This window comes from Aquarana catesbeiana, unplaced genomic scaffold, assembly GCF_042186555.1.
Source record: "Aquarana catesbeiana isolate 2022-GZ unplaced genomic scaffold, ASM4218655v1 unanchor211, whole genome shotgun sequence".
Taxonomy (NCBI): Eukaryota; Metazoa; Chordata; class Amphibia; order Anura; family Ranidae; genus Aquarana; species Aquarana catesbeiana.
In genome coordinates, this window is record NW_027362637.1 from 2,290,113 (window position 1) to 2,305,313 (window position 15,201).

The window sequence follows — 15,201 nt, forward strand, 5'->3', positions numbered from 1 at the left end:
ATTTAAATTTAAAAAAATAAATAAATTAATGAATAACATAAAAAAAGAATAGTTGCCCCGATTTTTTTTTTTTTTTTTTTGTATAATGTGAAAGATGATGTTATGCCAAGTAAATAGATGCCTAACATGTAATGCTTTAAAAGTGTGCACACTCGTGGAATGGCATCATACTATGGCTCCTTTAAAAATCTCCATAGGCGAAGCTTTAAACATTTTTACAGGTTACCAGTTTAGAGTTACAGAGGAGGTCTTGCACTAGAGTTATTGCCCTTGCAATACCTAAATTGTGTGGATTTAACACCGTTTACATATGCGGGCGCGACTTACATATGCGTTCGCTTCTGCTTCTGAGCACAGAGAGATGGGGTGCTTTAATTTTTTTTTTCTTAATTATTTAACTTGTTATTTTTACACTATCTCTTTATTTTATTTCGTTTTTGGATCACTTTGAGGCCTCATGCACACTGGACGTTTTTGGACCTTTTTACAGCAGCTGTTATTGGCAGTAGACGTTTTTTTCTACAGTCATTAAACTCTCCATCATGTTATCCTATGTGTACACACGTAGACTGTTATCAGCAGTTTTGAGCAGTGGCGTTTTTAAGCAGTAAAGAAACCCCAAAACTAGTGGGTTCTGAGAGACGTTTTTTAGCTGTAAAAATGCTCTAACGTCGATAAACGCTCAAAAACGTTGCTCGCCAGCGTTTTTTTTACCATTTTTGATCCATTGGAAAAAAAGAAAAAAATGCTTTTTTTTTCTTAAAAAAAAAAACGCTAAAAAACGCTAATGTAGAAAAACGCTAAAAACGCTAATAAATGCTATAAAACGCTATTGCAAAAACATTGAAAAAAAGTTGAAAAACTCACTGCAAAGCTACTGGCATTTTTATAACGTTATTTTAACGTCCAGTGTGCATGAGGCTATATACCTACTGCAAGGAATGTAAACATCCCCTGTAATAGAAACAAGCATGACCAGTCGTCTTTATTGCTCCCCTCAAGGCCTGCAAATGAAAAGCAGAATGGGCTAGTATGCATCGCATACTAGCCCATTATACGACACTTACCTGCAAACGAAGCCCGCGCTGTCCCCTGAACAGGCCGTGTCCATCTTTGCCCCTATTCCTTCCGGGGCCATGGACTCTGGCTCTGTGACTGGCCGGAGTCGCGTGACGTCACTCCCACAGATGCGCGCGGGAGCCGTCAGTCACGGCACACGCTGGGGGAAGAAATGGCACAGTGGTCTGTTTCTTCACATCGCTTGCGCCGTGAAACGGCGCACGTTTTAGGAGATATTTCCACTACCTATAGGTAAGCCTTATTCTAGGCTTACCTATAGGTAAAAGTCAACCACTTTAAGACCCCAGATCTCTCATTTATCTTTAAAAGCAAAAGAAAAAAAAATGTCAACATTTCGACTTTAATCATTTGTTTATGCCGAGAACCAGAAATGACGCCAGAGGTCGCTCCAGTCCTCCAAGGGCATAGAGCTCGCTTCCAGGTGTACCGATGGCTCCAGTAAGCTCAGAAATCACTGGAAAGTGGTGGTGGTGGGGGGGCACCTATAAAAGTGATCCCGTGGCGAATCTGCCTCCGGGACCACTTTTATCTTGTAGAGAATAGCCCTCAGTAAATAACGATACTGGGGTTATGACAGCCAGCTGCTGCTATAACACTGGTATTTAAAGCGGGGTTCCACCCAAATTTTGAACAATATCTGTATGTATTCTCTTCCTTGCCTAGATGCTGACATGCCATTTAAAAAAATTTAAATCGCCGTAATTACTTTTTATTTTTCTATTCTTCTTTGCACTTCCTGGTTCTCCTCCCGTGGGAGTAGGCGTGTTTCTAGCCTCTCCCAGACTCCTGGGAGCTAGTCTCAGGCTTCCCAGGATGCCACTGAGCATGTGCGGGAACGAGCGGTGAATGCTGGGAGCACAGCATTCACCACATCCAGGAAATAAATGCTTGTGGGCTTCAAATGCCCACAATGAAGATGGAAACCGCTTGCAGTGAATAATATAAGTTATTCTTTCCGATGAAATCTGACACAGGCGGACATATTACACACAATATGTGAGAGTGTAATGCTGAGAAGAAAAGTTTATGAATGAACTAAAAAAAAAAAAAAATGATAGATAGGTGGACCCCCGCTTTAATGTGAAAATAATAACGTATATTCACTGTGGGCAAAATCGATCATGGAAACAAGTCCACTTTTATCTTCCTTGAAGAGACCCTGTCTCCAGACCATTCCGTTCAACAAAAACAATTAGATGTGCATTCAATGTATTTTATGCAGGTTATTTACCTGTAACATCCAATCTTTTGTAGACATCCAGGGACTGCTACTTAGCCATATTAGATATGATGTCAGCAGTGAATAGAACATAATTTATGAAAAAAAAAATACTTGATTTTCTGTGATTATACAGTAAACTGTTGGCGCTGTATAATAATATTCAGCATGACAGCCAGGCAAGCAATGCAGCCTTCAGATGCCTCAGAAAAGGTTTCCTTTAAGACCCCTTTCACACTGAGCCACCCCAGGCATCAGCGTTAAGCGGCGCTATTTTTAGCGCTGTTTTAGCTGCGTTATTCGGCCGTTAGCGGGGGGCGCTAGCGGGCGAAAAGGGGTTAAATCCGCCCGCAAAATGCTGCTGCAGCGGCGCTTTGCCAGCGGTATCACGGCACTGCCCCATTTTTTTTGAATGGGCAGGAGCGGTGTAGGAGTGGTGTATTCACAGCTCCTACACCGCTGCAATGAAGCTGCTGGCAGGACTTTTTGTGACGCCCTGCCAGCGCAGCCACCCCAGTATGAAAGCACTCAGGCTTTCACACTGGGTTTGCAGCTCAGGCTTTTCTCAGGCGCTATTTTTAGCGCTGTAGCGCCTGAAAAACGCCTCTGTGTGAAAGGGGTCTAAGGGAGGGATCCACAACTCTGACATTCTGATCTTGGGGAACCACATGTCTCTTCTTCCCTAGTGAAACTGCGGTAGTGTAACGTGGTCAATCTGTGGTCTGTTTTTCTCAAGAACTGTCTAAATTTGTTATAAAAAAATACAACAAAAAAAGCAGAAAGCACCCTCATCTTTGATGCAAGCAGTAGGCTGGCACATATGCAAATATAAACATGTCTTGATGGTCCAATGTCAGTCTGGAGGAGTGAGGCTTTCTAAGCAGGATCTGTGGTTGAAAGAACTGACATCCAATGAATGAAAGGGACAGCACATGGACAGGGAAGATGGGGAGGAAAGGGCTAGATGATGCTCCAGCCAGGAGACAATGTTATTGTCTCCTGGCCATTGTTCGACATCGCTTGTTGGTGCTCACACAGAAGACTCCAGTAGATTATTCACTCAGGAGATGCCACAAGTAAGGTTTTGAAGTGTAAATCCTATGTACTGTACATAAATTGGTAATGTCCGTTATACAGTATCGCAGTCACATAATTCATCTCTTCATACTACGGTTTCTCTTTATATATATATATATATATATATATATATATATATATATATATATATATATATATACACACACTATATTGTCAAAAGTATTAGGACACCTGCCTTTACACACATGAACTTTAATGGCATCCCCGTCTTAGTACAGGCATACCCCACTTTTAAGTACACAATGGGGCTTATTTACTAAAGCTGGAAAGTGCAAATTCAGGCTCACTTCTGCATAGAAACCAATGAGCTTCTAACCCCAGCTTGTTCAATTAAGCTTTGGTAATAAAACCTGGAAGCTTGTTGTTTTCTATGCAGAAGTGAGCCTGATTTTGCACTTTCCAGCTTTAGTAAATAAACCCCATTGTGTACTTAAAAGTGGGGTATGTCTGTACATAGGGTCCAATATTGAACCCTACGGAGTAAGACGGTGATGCCATTAAAGTTCATGTGTGTGTAAAGGCAAGCGACCCAATACTTTTGACAATATAGTGTACATAGGACATCTCTCGGGTACTGTAGACAATTGTGAACGGAACAGTTTTCATGAAACGTCACCCTGTTCTTCCCCCTCAGGACGTCCGGATGGAATTGAGATAAGAGAATGTTCCGCAAGGGGAAAAAACGTCACAGCAGCAGCAGTTCTCAGAGCAGTGAGATCAGTACGAAGAGTAAGGTGTGTACCCTTCATATACCACGTCATCTGTGTAAAGAGGTCTGCTACTAGGTCACATCTATTGATGTACATAGGCTTTACTATAGGTTTACCTTTGCCAGTCAGGTGCAAAACATTGCCTACAAATTGGAAGCTGCTGACTCAGCAGAGGTTATTGGTTGTAGATATGTTTGACATATTTGTATTCATATCTTAACCACTTGAGTACCAGTCTGTACATACCCCTTCAATATCGGGCCTTTTTTTTTTTTTTTTAGATTTCAGTGCTGTGATGGTTTGACTGACCATTACTCCATCATTTAACGCTGTACCCAAATTAATTTTATATCACTTTTTTTAGCAGTACCAGTCTGTACATACCCCTTCAATGACAGGCCTTTTTTGGATTTCAGTGCTGTGATAGTTTGCCTGACAATTACTCCATCCTTTAACTCTGTACCCAAATACATTTTACATCATTTTTTTTAAAGACAGATCTTTCCTTTGATGTTTTTAATAACCACTTTTCTGTTTCTTACTTTATTGGGGAACCAGATCAAACATTTTGAAAAAAAAAAAAAAGGTTAATGCACAGGATAATAAAGGTGAAGGTGATACAGAGACAGGATGGGGATGAGATGTTCAGGAGGGGTGGTTAAATGTTTAAAATACGATTTCTCAATAGAATTGAATAAATCCCCATCTTGAATCTGCTGCTGCCTACCTCCCTAGGTATAAACAGAAAAGTCAGTGCTACTACCCATACAACACATAGCAGAGCTCCTGGGTGCTCGATCCACAGTCGCTGGCTGAGTAAAGTAATATAGGAAAAATGATCCGCACTCCGGTTGTTGCTCTTTAAACAATCTTCATTTTTATGAACAAGCCACAGTGAACAAACGCAGGTGAAAACAGTTGACGCGTTTACGCCTATAAGGCCTTAGTCACTACCTCCCTAGGAACCTCCATTCATAAATTTCTCCTTCCTCCTTTGTGATTAAAAGGAAAGGGATGGCTCTCAAATGTAAACAATAGTGCTGTTTACATTTGTGATCACTGGGATTAGTCATCACAGCAATTACAAGGTACAGAGCCACTCTGATTGGCTCTGTGCATTTTGCCGATGATCTGTGCTGCTTATTCACAGTGTGATCATAGGTATTTTGCATATGTTGGGTGCGCCAATAGCTGATAAAAGGAGTACCGTTTAAAATGCAATGCAACAGGTGAAACCATTCATTCAGTGAGCTACTAATGTTATCCAGCAAGCGTGCTAAAGTAAAACTGTGAATTGTAAAGGCACAGTCAAAACGAAAACTTTTTAATGCAGATAGTTAGCAGCCTCCCAGGTACTTCATTTTTTTTTCATTTTTTGCTGTACTGTTCCAGGCCAATCCTGGCTTTCGCATGCTTGTTATGGCGGAACACACACTACAGGCTTCCTGCTGCCTGCCACATACAGCCTGATATAACAGAAACCCACCAATCAGAGTCAAAGCTGCCTTGGAAACTTGAATATGATTGGGCATGTGTAAAGCAAAGCAAGTGGGGTATCATGCCGCACAGACCTCAAGAAGTACACTCAGTTCACTTTGTTTTGCTGCACTTAATCACAGAGATTGAGGCTGATTTACTAAAGGTGGCTGACATGCTAAAGGAGTAGAGAATCTTCATGCAATAAACTGTAGCTGTGTTTGCTTTGAATACCCAAACATGTGCAGATGAAGTAAACAACAATTTGCTTCTCACAAGATTGGATAATTGAAGTGAAGCTACTGAGTTTATTGTGTGAAGATTTGAACTCTTTTAATAAATCTGCATTTGCTATTTAATGCAGTTCCCTTCAGTCAGAATCCATAGAGGTCACTAATGGTGCACTTTCTGTATCTTGTACTGTGTGACCTTGTGTGTCTCTCTGTGGCCTGTATCACCTATAACACACAAACCTCCAAGGTTCCATCTGGTTGTTGGTGAGAATCTTCTTAGTTCTGACATCAGGCCTGGGTTTTTCCAAAGCTTATTTCTAAAGTTATGGGTTGCCATTTAATTGGCAGTTGTAATGTACACAGTGATTGTTGGAATGGTAAATGTTATGTCTGTTAGTCTGTAGATTCCAGTCTTGGTGGCCTTTCCAGATCCAGCACAGTGGCTAGCCTGGACACAGATTCTACCAAGAGCTATGGTGAGTTCCTTTCTGAATACTTTTATGTCTATTTTTGATCCTTTCCTGAAAGTTGGATGCGGTCTTTAGCACCATGCAGAGCCTCCTTGGTTTTAGTTCCCTGTCGGTCCATATGAATAAACACAAGTATCGCACTTTTGTTCCTTTTGCATTGTTTTCTCTGTTTTAAAGAAAATTTGCAGTATGCAACAGTGTTTCTCTCGCTTGCCCCTTTTTGTTTTATGATATGCTCAATAACCAGTGAAAAAGGATTTGAAACGGGTTGAAAAAGGACTGAATAGCAATGCAATAATTAGAGGATAAGTGTTCACATTTTTTAGGCTACTTTTACACTGAAAGCGCCCTGCGTTAGTGGTAAAGTGCCGCTTTACCGTTTTTTTAGCGGCGCTTTTCGACTGCTAGCAGGGCGCTTTAACCCCCGCTGGCGGCCGAAGAAAGGGTTAAAAGCGCCTATGTTGAAGGTCTTTGCAGGAGCTTCAGCAGCGTGTATACACTGCTCCCAAACCGCCCCAAAGATGCTGCTTGCAGGACTTTTCTTTCCCGTTCTGCAAGCGCACTGCCCCAGTGTGAAAGCATTAGGGCTTTTACACTGGGGAGGCATGAGAGGCAGTTTTCAGGCGCAGTTTTTAGCGCTAAAACGCCTGAAAAATGCCTTCAGTGTGAAAGGGGTCTTAGGGTGGAACATGTAACATGTTCCTGCTCTCCCCCCCACTTCCCTGTGACAGCGGGCTGGGAATTTTCTCCCCGCACACATTGTCACTATTTGAAAAGAGCGCATCGGTTCTCTGAATGAATGAACTACAAGTACCGACGGCCTTTGCAGCTGACAACTTGTAGTTCTCAATGCACTACCATGGCGCTGTTGAGCGTTCTGGTAGTTCATTGGTTCTTCCTGTCATTGTGAAACTGCCTGCCCATACAAGGTACGATCAGACTGATTTGCTGACAATCTGCAGTAGTCCTGCATTGCACCTGCGATCTGCTTCCCAGGCTTCTACAAAAAAAAATAAAAAATAAATGCCCATTTTATTTTAACTGCAAAAAAAAGTGCATTTATTATTTTTTTTTTTTTTAAAGGTGAACTTCTCTTCTAAAGAGTAAATATAGATTAAAGATTAACAATGATTTACACCTGCAGTTTTTATCCCCATGTATAATTAAAGAATAATAACATCCACACTTATATGTTCCAATCTGCATTTAAATGGTCCACTACAAAGAAAGCTGACACAATTTCCCATTGAATATGAGAACATCTTCTGTGGTCCTAAGCTGGCCATAGACCTCATAAGACAGGTGATGCAACCATCTGAAAGTGTTTTAGGTCTAGCGTCAGACGTATAGCTGAACATTGAGGCCATCTCTTTGCCTTTGGATATACTGTGTAGCCAAGTGGACAAAGATGTATGTGGACTACCTTAGAACTGGCTTAGCCCTATGAATACACTAGCCAGAGAACAAAATGTTCTGACCTGTCAGACTGCTTATTTCTTTGAGGTTTCTCAGCTGCCAGTGTCTGCTGCATCTATAAGACATGAGACTGTTTCACAATCTATCTGAGTGCAGCCAAACTGGGCATTGATTACCTCATGTCTGGGAACACCTTTTGGTGTAGGATTCATGGATAGCTGCAACAGTTGCTTTAGATTTACAGTTGAAAAAAAAATCAAAAAACATGCTTTATTGACCTACACATGAGCCTTACTTTGTGGGTACCACTAAGGCAAGGTAAATGTATTATGGTGCACACCACTCTGTATGGTTTCCAAATGGCATCCCAACACACAAATACAGTAGGTGTTAATGGACCATTGCTGCAGAACACATACTGTTATGTTACAGATTCGCTTCAGGACCAGTTTTTGGTGCACTGATAGCCCATTCAAACTGAATGAGCTTTATTAGCACGTGACACAACACATGTTAATGCACTACAAGGGGGCCTGAAGGGGTGTGAAGGGGGCCTGAATAAACTGGTGAAATAGACTTTGTCCCAATCCACCCCCAAATTCTTAACAAACCACACCACAAAGCTTCTGATTCACTCTCTTATTATCTCTCACCTCGACTATTGCAACTACCCCCTCATTGGCTTACTTCTAGACAAACGTTTCCTCCATTCAGTCTTTCATAAATGCTGCTGTCAGTATAAATCATACATAAAAACATGGCTATTTATAATACCGACATACACACAGATAAGCTTATTTTATATAAAGACGGTCTTTTTCACAGGTATGTCTTTAGTAAATTAACAAATTGCACTGTACATTTGAGGAAAAATAATATTTGATCCCCTTCTGATTTTGTACGTTTGCCCATTGACAAAGAAATGATCAGTCTATAATTGTAATGGTAAGTTTAATTTAACAGTGAGAGACAGAATAACAACAAAAATATCCAGAAAAACGCATTTCAAAAAAGTTATAAATTGATTTGCATTTTAATGAGTGAAATAAGTATTTGATCCTCTATCAATCAGCAAGATTTCTGTGTCAGGTCACCTTGAGGCTAGGTGACAGATGCACACCATTGGGATCAGGAGTGCACCACAAGGTAGTGGACCCTACGGCTGACTGCTGCAGATGGGAGTCAGGTTGGTAAGGAAGGCAGGGCCGCTGGAACACCAACACGGATCCCACCGGGGTTAGAGCGTAAGATTCCCTGGGGTGCGGAGTCTAAGAGCCAGCAGGTGTTCACCAGAGCCTCTAGTGGTGAGGATGGACTGGGCTGCAACTGGCTCCAGGTCGCGACCCCCAGGGTCCCACAGCTCACACCCACAGTAGGCAACAGGAGGATAGGGATAGTAAGGGAATAAGCCAAGGTTCAGGGTCACAGGTAAACAAAGATAGTCGGGGACATGCCAAATGTCAGGGTCACGAGCAGACAGGAATAGTTGAGAACACGCCAAGGTCGGTAACAGAAACAAACATAGAGCACACGGCAGGAAACAGGAAGCCAGAACACACAAAGGCTAACACACAATGGTTGATCAGCACTGCTGGCTTGCAGTGCACAGGTTAATATAGGGTTCCCTGATAGGGCCTGGGGTGGGGCCATGCTTAGAGGAGAGGTTATAAAACCAGCCAGGTGTGAGCACACAGAGGAGAAGGTGAGCTGACAGAGAAAGATTACTGCATAACCATGACATTCTGGCTCCCAGGTTTCTTCTATACAGGTAACAAGCTGAGATACAAAATCCCTCCTGAGATGTGTGCAAACCTGGTGGTTTTTGCCACCAAGTACTAAGTCATGTTTTGCGAAGGGGTCAAATACTTTTTACTCATTAAAATGCAAATCAATTTATAACTTTTTTGAAATGCGTTTTTTTCTGGATATTTTTGTTGTTATTCTGTCTCTCACTGTTAAAATAAACCTACCATTAAAATTATAGACTGATCATTTCTTTGTCAGTGGGCAAATGTACAAAATCAGCAGGGGATCAAATACTTTTTTCAACCACTGTATATGGTTGATTCTATCAGAAAGCAATGTAAGTATAGACCACTTTATAAATGTGTGTCACCTTACCTGAAGTACCAATTGACAATATTTATCAAAAGGATATCATTTAATGTGTATAAATTATTCCATACTGTTTCTAGAGAACTAAAAATGTTTCCTCCTGTTTATTGTATATGTGGAATATTACTTCAAAATCACAACAAAATTCATTAATGATATATTCCATGTACTTTACTAGTTAATGAACTATCAGAAGTGTCCCTTGTGGTACACATGGAGGGAGATTTAGGAAGGTCTGGTTCACACTTATGCAGGTTGCAGTTTGCATATTCCAGGTGCATTTTGCATTTTTCAATACATGCTTTTGATCCATTGAAGTCTATGGAACCAAAACCCAGAAAAAAGTCCCTGGCGTTTTCCATAAAAATGCACAGATGTAAACTACATCCATAGGAAACCATGTTAAGTGGACTGTAGTGTGTTTCTGCAAAACTGAAAACACACTACCAAAATGCATAGGTGTGAACCAGGCCTAAAATCTGTTGCAGCTCTGCATAGAAACCAATCAGGTTTTCGGGTTTTATTGTGAAAACTTAATTGAACAAGCTGATTGGCTACCATGCACAGCTGCACCAGATTTTATACTGCTCCAGTTTTGGTAAATCTCCCCTATAGCATTGCATATGAGGGTGTGTAGTTTTATAAAATTTTGAGAACAGGGAACAGGTTCTATATACCCCATCATAGTCTACTGGCTATGTAAATTAATATCATGAATATAAATGATCACTGTTGGGAGAAATTCAGGCCTGTATTTGCTCTGCTTTGATATATACAGTATCTCACAAAAGTAAGTACACCCCTCACGTTTTTTGTAAATATTTTATTCTATCTTTTCTTTTGACAACACTGAAGAAATGACACTTTGCTACAATGTAAAGTGGTGAGTGTACAGCTTGTATAACAGAGTAAATTTGCTGTCCCCTCAAAATAACTCAACACACAGACATTATTGTCTAAACCGCTGGCAACAAAAGTGAGTACACCCCTAAGTGAAAATGTCCAAATTGGGCCCAAAGTGTAAATATTTTGTGTGGCCATCATTATTTTTCCAGCACTGACTTAACCCTCTTGGGCATGGAGTTCACCAGAGCTTCACAGGTTGCCACTGGAGTCCTCTTCCACGCCTCCATGATGACATCACTGCGCTGGTGAATGTTAGAGACCTTGCGCTCCTCCACCTTCCGTTTGAGGATGCCCCACAGATGCTCAATAGGGGGAAAAGCGAACTTAGGACTTTAATTGGGACTCAAGGTAAGGTTTGCGCCCCCATCCTTAATATAATTTCACAGATGCTCAATAGGGTTTAGATCTGGAGACATGCTTGGCCAGTCCATCACCTTTACTTTCAACTTACAGGCAGTGGTCATCTTGGAGATGTCTTGGAGGTGTGTTTGGGGTCATTATCATGTTGGATAACTGCCCTGTGGCCCAGTCTCCGAATGAAGGGTATCATGCTCTGCTTCAGTATATCACAGTACATGTTGGCATTCATGGTTCCCTCAATGAACTGTAGCTCCCCAGTGCCGGCAACACTCATGCAGCCCCAGACCATGACACTCCCACCACCATGCTTGACTGTAGACAAGACATTTGTCTTTGCACTCCTCACCTGGTTGCCGCCACACACGCTTGACACGACCTGAACCAAATAAGTTTATCTTAGTCTCATCAGACCACAGGATATGGTTCTAGTAATACATGTCCTTAGTCTGCTTGTTTTCAGCAAACTGGTTCCGGGCTTTCTTGTGCATCATTTTTAGAAGAGGCTTCCTTCTGGGATGACAGTCATGCAGACCAATTTGATGCAGTGTGCAGTGTATGGTCTGAGCACTGACAGGCTGACCCCCCCCCCCCCACCCCTTCAACTTCTGCAGCAATGCTAGCAGCACTCATACGTCTATTTCCCAAAGAGAACCTCTGGATATGACACTGAGCACGTGCACTCAACTTCTTTGGTCGATCATGGCGAGGCCTGTTCGGAGTGGAACCTGTCCTGTTAAACCGCTGTATGGTCTTGGCCACCGTGCTGCAGCTCAGTTTCAGGGTCTTGGCAATCTTCTTATAGCCTAGGCCACCTTTATGTAGAGCAACAATCCTTTTTTTCAGATCCTCAGAGAGTTCTTTGCCATGAGGTGCCATGTTGAGCTTCCAGTGATCAGTATGAGAGAGTGAGAGCAATAACATCAAATTTAACACACCTGCTCACCATTCACTCCTAAGACCTTGTAACATTAACGAGTCACATGACACCGGGGAGGGGAAATGGCTAATTGGGCCCAATTTGGGCATTTTTACTTAGGGGTGTACTCACTTTTGTTGCCAGCGGTTTAGACATTAATGGCTGTATGTTGTTATTTTGAGGGGACAGCAAATTTACACTGTTATACAAGCTGTACACTCACTAATTTACATTGTAGCAAAGTGTAATTTCTTCAGTGTTGTCACATAAAAAGATAGAATAAAATATTTACATAAATGTGAGGGGTGTACTCACTTTTGTGAGATATGTATGTTTAATCATTTCCTGTCTAAGCTTTGCTTCACACCCCTAACATCGCTGAGTGTAGATGTACATATCTTACAAAACAAGCAGACAGGAAGTGTACTTCCTGTTATCTCTGCAGAGGTTGTTCTGTAACCCACAATGCACAATAGAAGCAATGCAGACCGTGCAAGACAAGACAGCGTCACACAATAGAAGTAACTGAGAATTATTACAGAGTACTGTACTAGTGATCCTTCCACCCTTCATCTCTTTCCTGTCTGCTGCCCACAGGACAAGCCACCGGTAATTCTGATCCGTGTGCCGAGTTCAGAGTGAAGTATGTTGGATCCATTGAAAGAGTGCAGTCCGAGGAGAACAAACCTCTACAGGGGCCTTTGGATTTGATCAATTACATTGATGTTGCACAGGTAATGAACTGACCAATTGAAGGAGAAGGAAAGCAAGAAAAATGAGGTGCCAGAGAGGGGATAGAATGCGTGAGGATATGATGAAACTTAAAGAGCACCTCTATTAACAAGGAGAAGCTGTATAGAGGAAAACATATTATAATTATTAATATTACACGTGATCTATATAGCGCCAACAGTTTGCGCAGTGCTTTTTTTTTTTTTAAAGAAGTTTGATGACTGTTTGACTTCAAGTGTCTGTAAACAGGGTTTTGGAGTTTTGTTAGATCCGTTCGATAAGTGCCAAATACAATTCATTTTGAAACTGGAAGTGAAGATTTTAATTTGGATAGTTCATAAAATGATAGCATATTTGTGAAAATAAGAATTCATCACTTACCTGCTCCATTTAGGGAAATTAAATCTGCAGTCATCCTTGTATAATGTTTTTATTATGCTTTGCAGCAAGATGGAAAACTTCCCTTTGTACCCTCAGATGAAGACTTCATCATGGTTGTCTCAAAATATGGTATTAAAGTAACTACCTCTGATCAGTATGTAAGTTGTCTTTATTGTCTTTTTTTTTTTTTTTTACAGTCACATTTGGTTTGTCACATTTAGTAGTTATACTATAAGGCCCATAGCATGGGAGATCTCCAGGGGTGTATGTAGTAATCAGTAAAACTTTCAGCATTACATACAAAGTAACCATACACAGAAAAAAGAACAAAAAAAACTGGCATGTTTTCATTAGAATATACTGTAGATGTGTATTACTAGCTGCATAATAGCGAAAGAAAAATAGGGAACAAGACTATTGTGAAATGGTGAACACAGAAAAATGATAAAAAGCAAAGGAGGGTCAAGACTTCTGTTTTCTACTGGGAATAGATGAAGAGTAGTTTACAAGGTCTGAAAACATCTAGTCCATCATATTACAACGCTGGGTCTCTTAACAATCTACTGAAGTTTGACTGAAGAGTACCTGTCAGAACAAACAGCACTGGAACTGTCAAATCCAATCAGCAACCAATTAAATTCCAGCAGAACTTTTCTAGTGCAGTTTAGAAATGGATAACTGCTATCTGATGGGTTGTCACAGGCAACGCCTCCACTTTTCCCCTCCAGCAGCTGTATTTCCTCAGTAATGTCTGGAGATGTATCATATGTTTTTTTTGTTATATTGTCCCTTTTCAGGATGTGTTACACAGGCACCCTCTCTATCTCATTGTGTCCATGGTGTGCTATGACGATGGACTGGTGGCAGGAAAGAGCTTGTTAGCCCTGAAGACCAAAGATGCCAGCGAGGAGCAGTATAGCCTGTGGGTGTATCAGTGCAGCACTCTGGTAAGTAATTTATACAAATAAAGTCTGAAGCACTTTTGAGTGGTAGGAGTAGCCACACGAATCGCCACACCAGTCCGTGAGCACAGTCCAGTTATTCACAGTTCTATAGTGCTTATTTTTCACCTAAATCTCCCCCCAGGATTAAAAGATAAGCATAGTACCTGTATTAAAAATAAGCCCAAACAGCCTCCATACTGTATATCACAGAGAGTTTTGTGACGCATGGGGGTTATTTACTAAAACTGGAGAGTGCAAAATCTAATGCAGCTCTTTATAGAAACCATTCAACTTTTAGGTTTTATTGTCAAAGCTTCATTGAACAAGTTGAAGTTAGAAGCTGATTGGCTATCATGCACAGTTACATCAGATTTTGCACTCTACAGTTTTAGTAAATTAACCCCAATGGTATCCATGGACCATTTTGTCTTGTTCATCTGCAGATCCGGAGCTTCTCTGTCCCCCTGCTTCTGGACACTCACCGAGCAGTCCTGGATTTCCCCATGGTTCCTCGTAACTGGCTACATGCTGGAGTGCTATTGCTGGCCCATTATTCCCCTCCTTCTTTCTTCCCCCTCCCTGTAAATCTTTTAATATGTTAAATTTTGAAGGCATCGGGAAACAAACTTGGGGTGGTTATGAGGCTTGGATGTTAATTGGTCATGTTTATTTGTAATTAGCTCACTCAGCTACACCTTAGATGTCTTTTTGAGAGATGGTGTTTGTTAACCACTGCCTTAATTAAAGAATTAAAATAAAATAAAAAAGCCCATTTCCATTAATAAAGCCTTGTATACACTAGCTTTTGGGTTGAACGAAAAAAAAACTGACAGCTCAGGTCGGAGTTGCTGCATTAACGATCTAATGTTAGTTCAGCGATCTTCCCTGCTGGACTATTGTGTTCTGACAGGGGAACGGCCCCCTGCCAGAACACTCCGGTCAGCTCTCTCCGCCATTGGCTGAGAGTGCTGAACGGGAGGCGGTCGGCAGACCTTTTTCGGTCATGAGCCTTCGTCAGACCAGCTGCCATACACACGGGCCGAATGTCAGCCAGTTTCTAATGAACTGGCTGATGCCAGGTGACATTCGGCCCCTATGTACTAGGCTTAACATCAGGGGTCTTCAAACTATGGCCCTCCAGTTGT

General features: G+C 41.4%; 1 protein-coding gene across 5 annotated transcripts in view; it reads left to right on the forward strand.

Annotated features, from left to right (window-relative positions):
* Positions 1-15,201, forward strand: part of ITGB1BP1 (integrin subunit beta 1 binding protein 1) — a 31,350-nt gene that overhangs the window by 4,904 nt on the left and 11,245 nt on the right. For 3 of the 5 annotated variants that reach the window (XM_073611141.1, XM_073611142.1, XM_073611143.1), the window contains 5 exons: positions 4,032-4,131; positions 6,214-6,292; positions 12,597-12,733; positions 13,178-13,270; positions 13,910-14,059. In XM_073611141.1, coding sequence (XP_073467242.1) covers positions 4,060-4,131; positions 6,214-6,292; positions 12,597-12,733; positions 13,178-13,270; positions 13,910-14,059 — 531 coding nt within the window. In that variant the 5' untranslated portion in view covers positions 4,032-4,059. Of the gene's footprint in view, positions 1-4,031; positions 4,132-6,213; positions 6,293-12,404; positions 12,521-12,596; positions 12,734-13,177; positions 13,271-13,909; positions 14,060-15,201 lie in introns of those variants that run through there. The other 2 variants (XM_073611145.1, XM_073611144.1) reach the window with 2 other exon arrangements.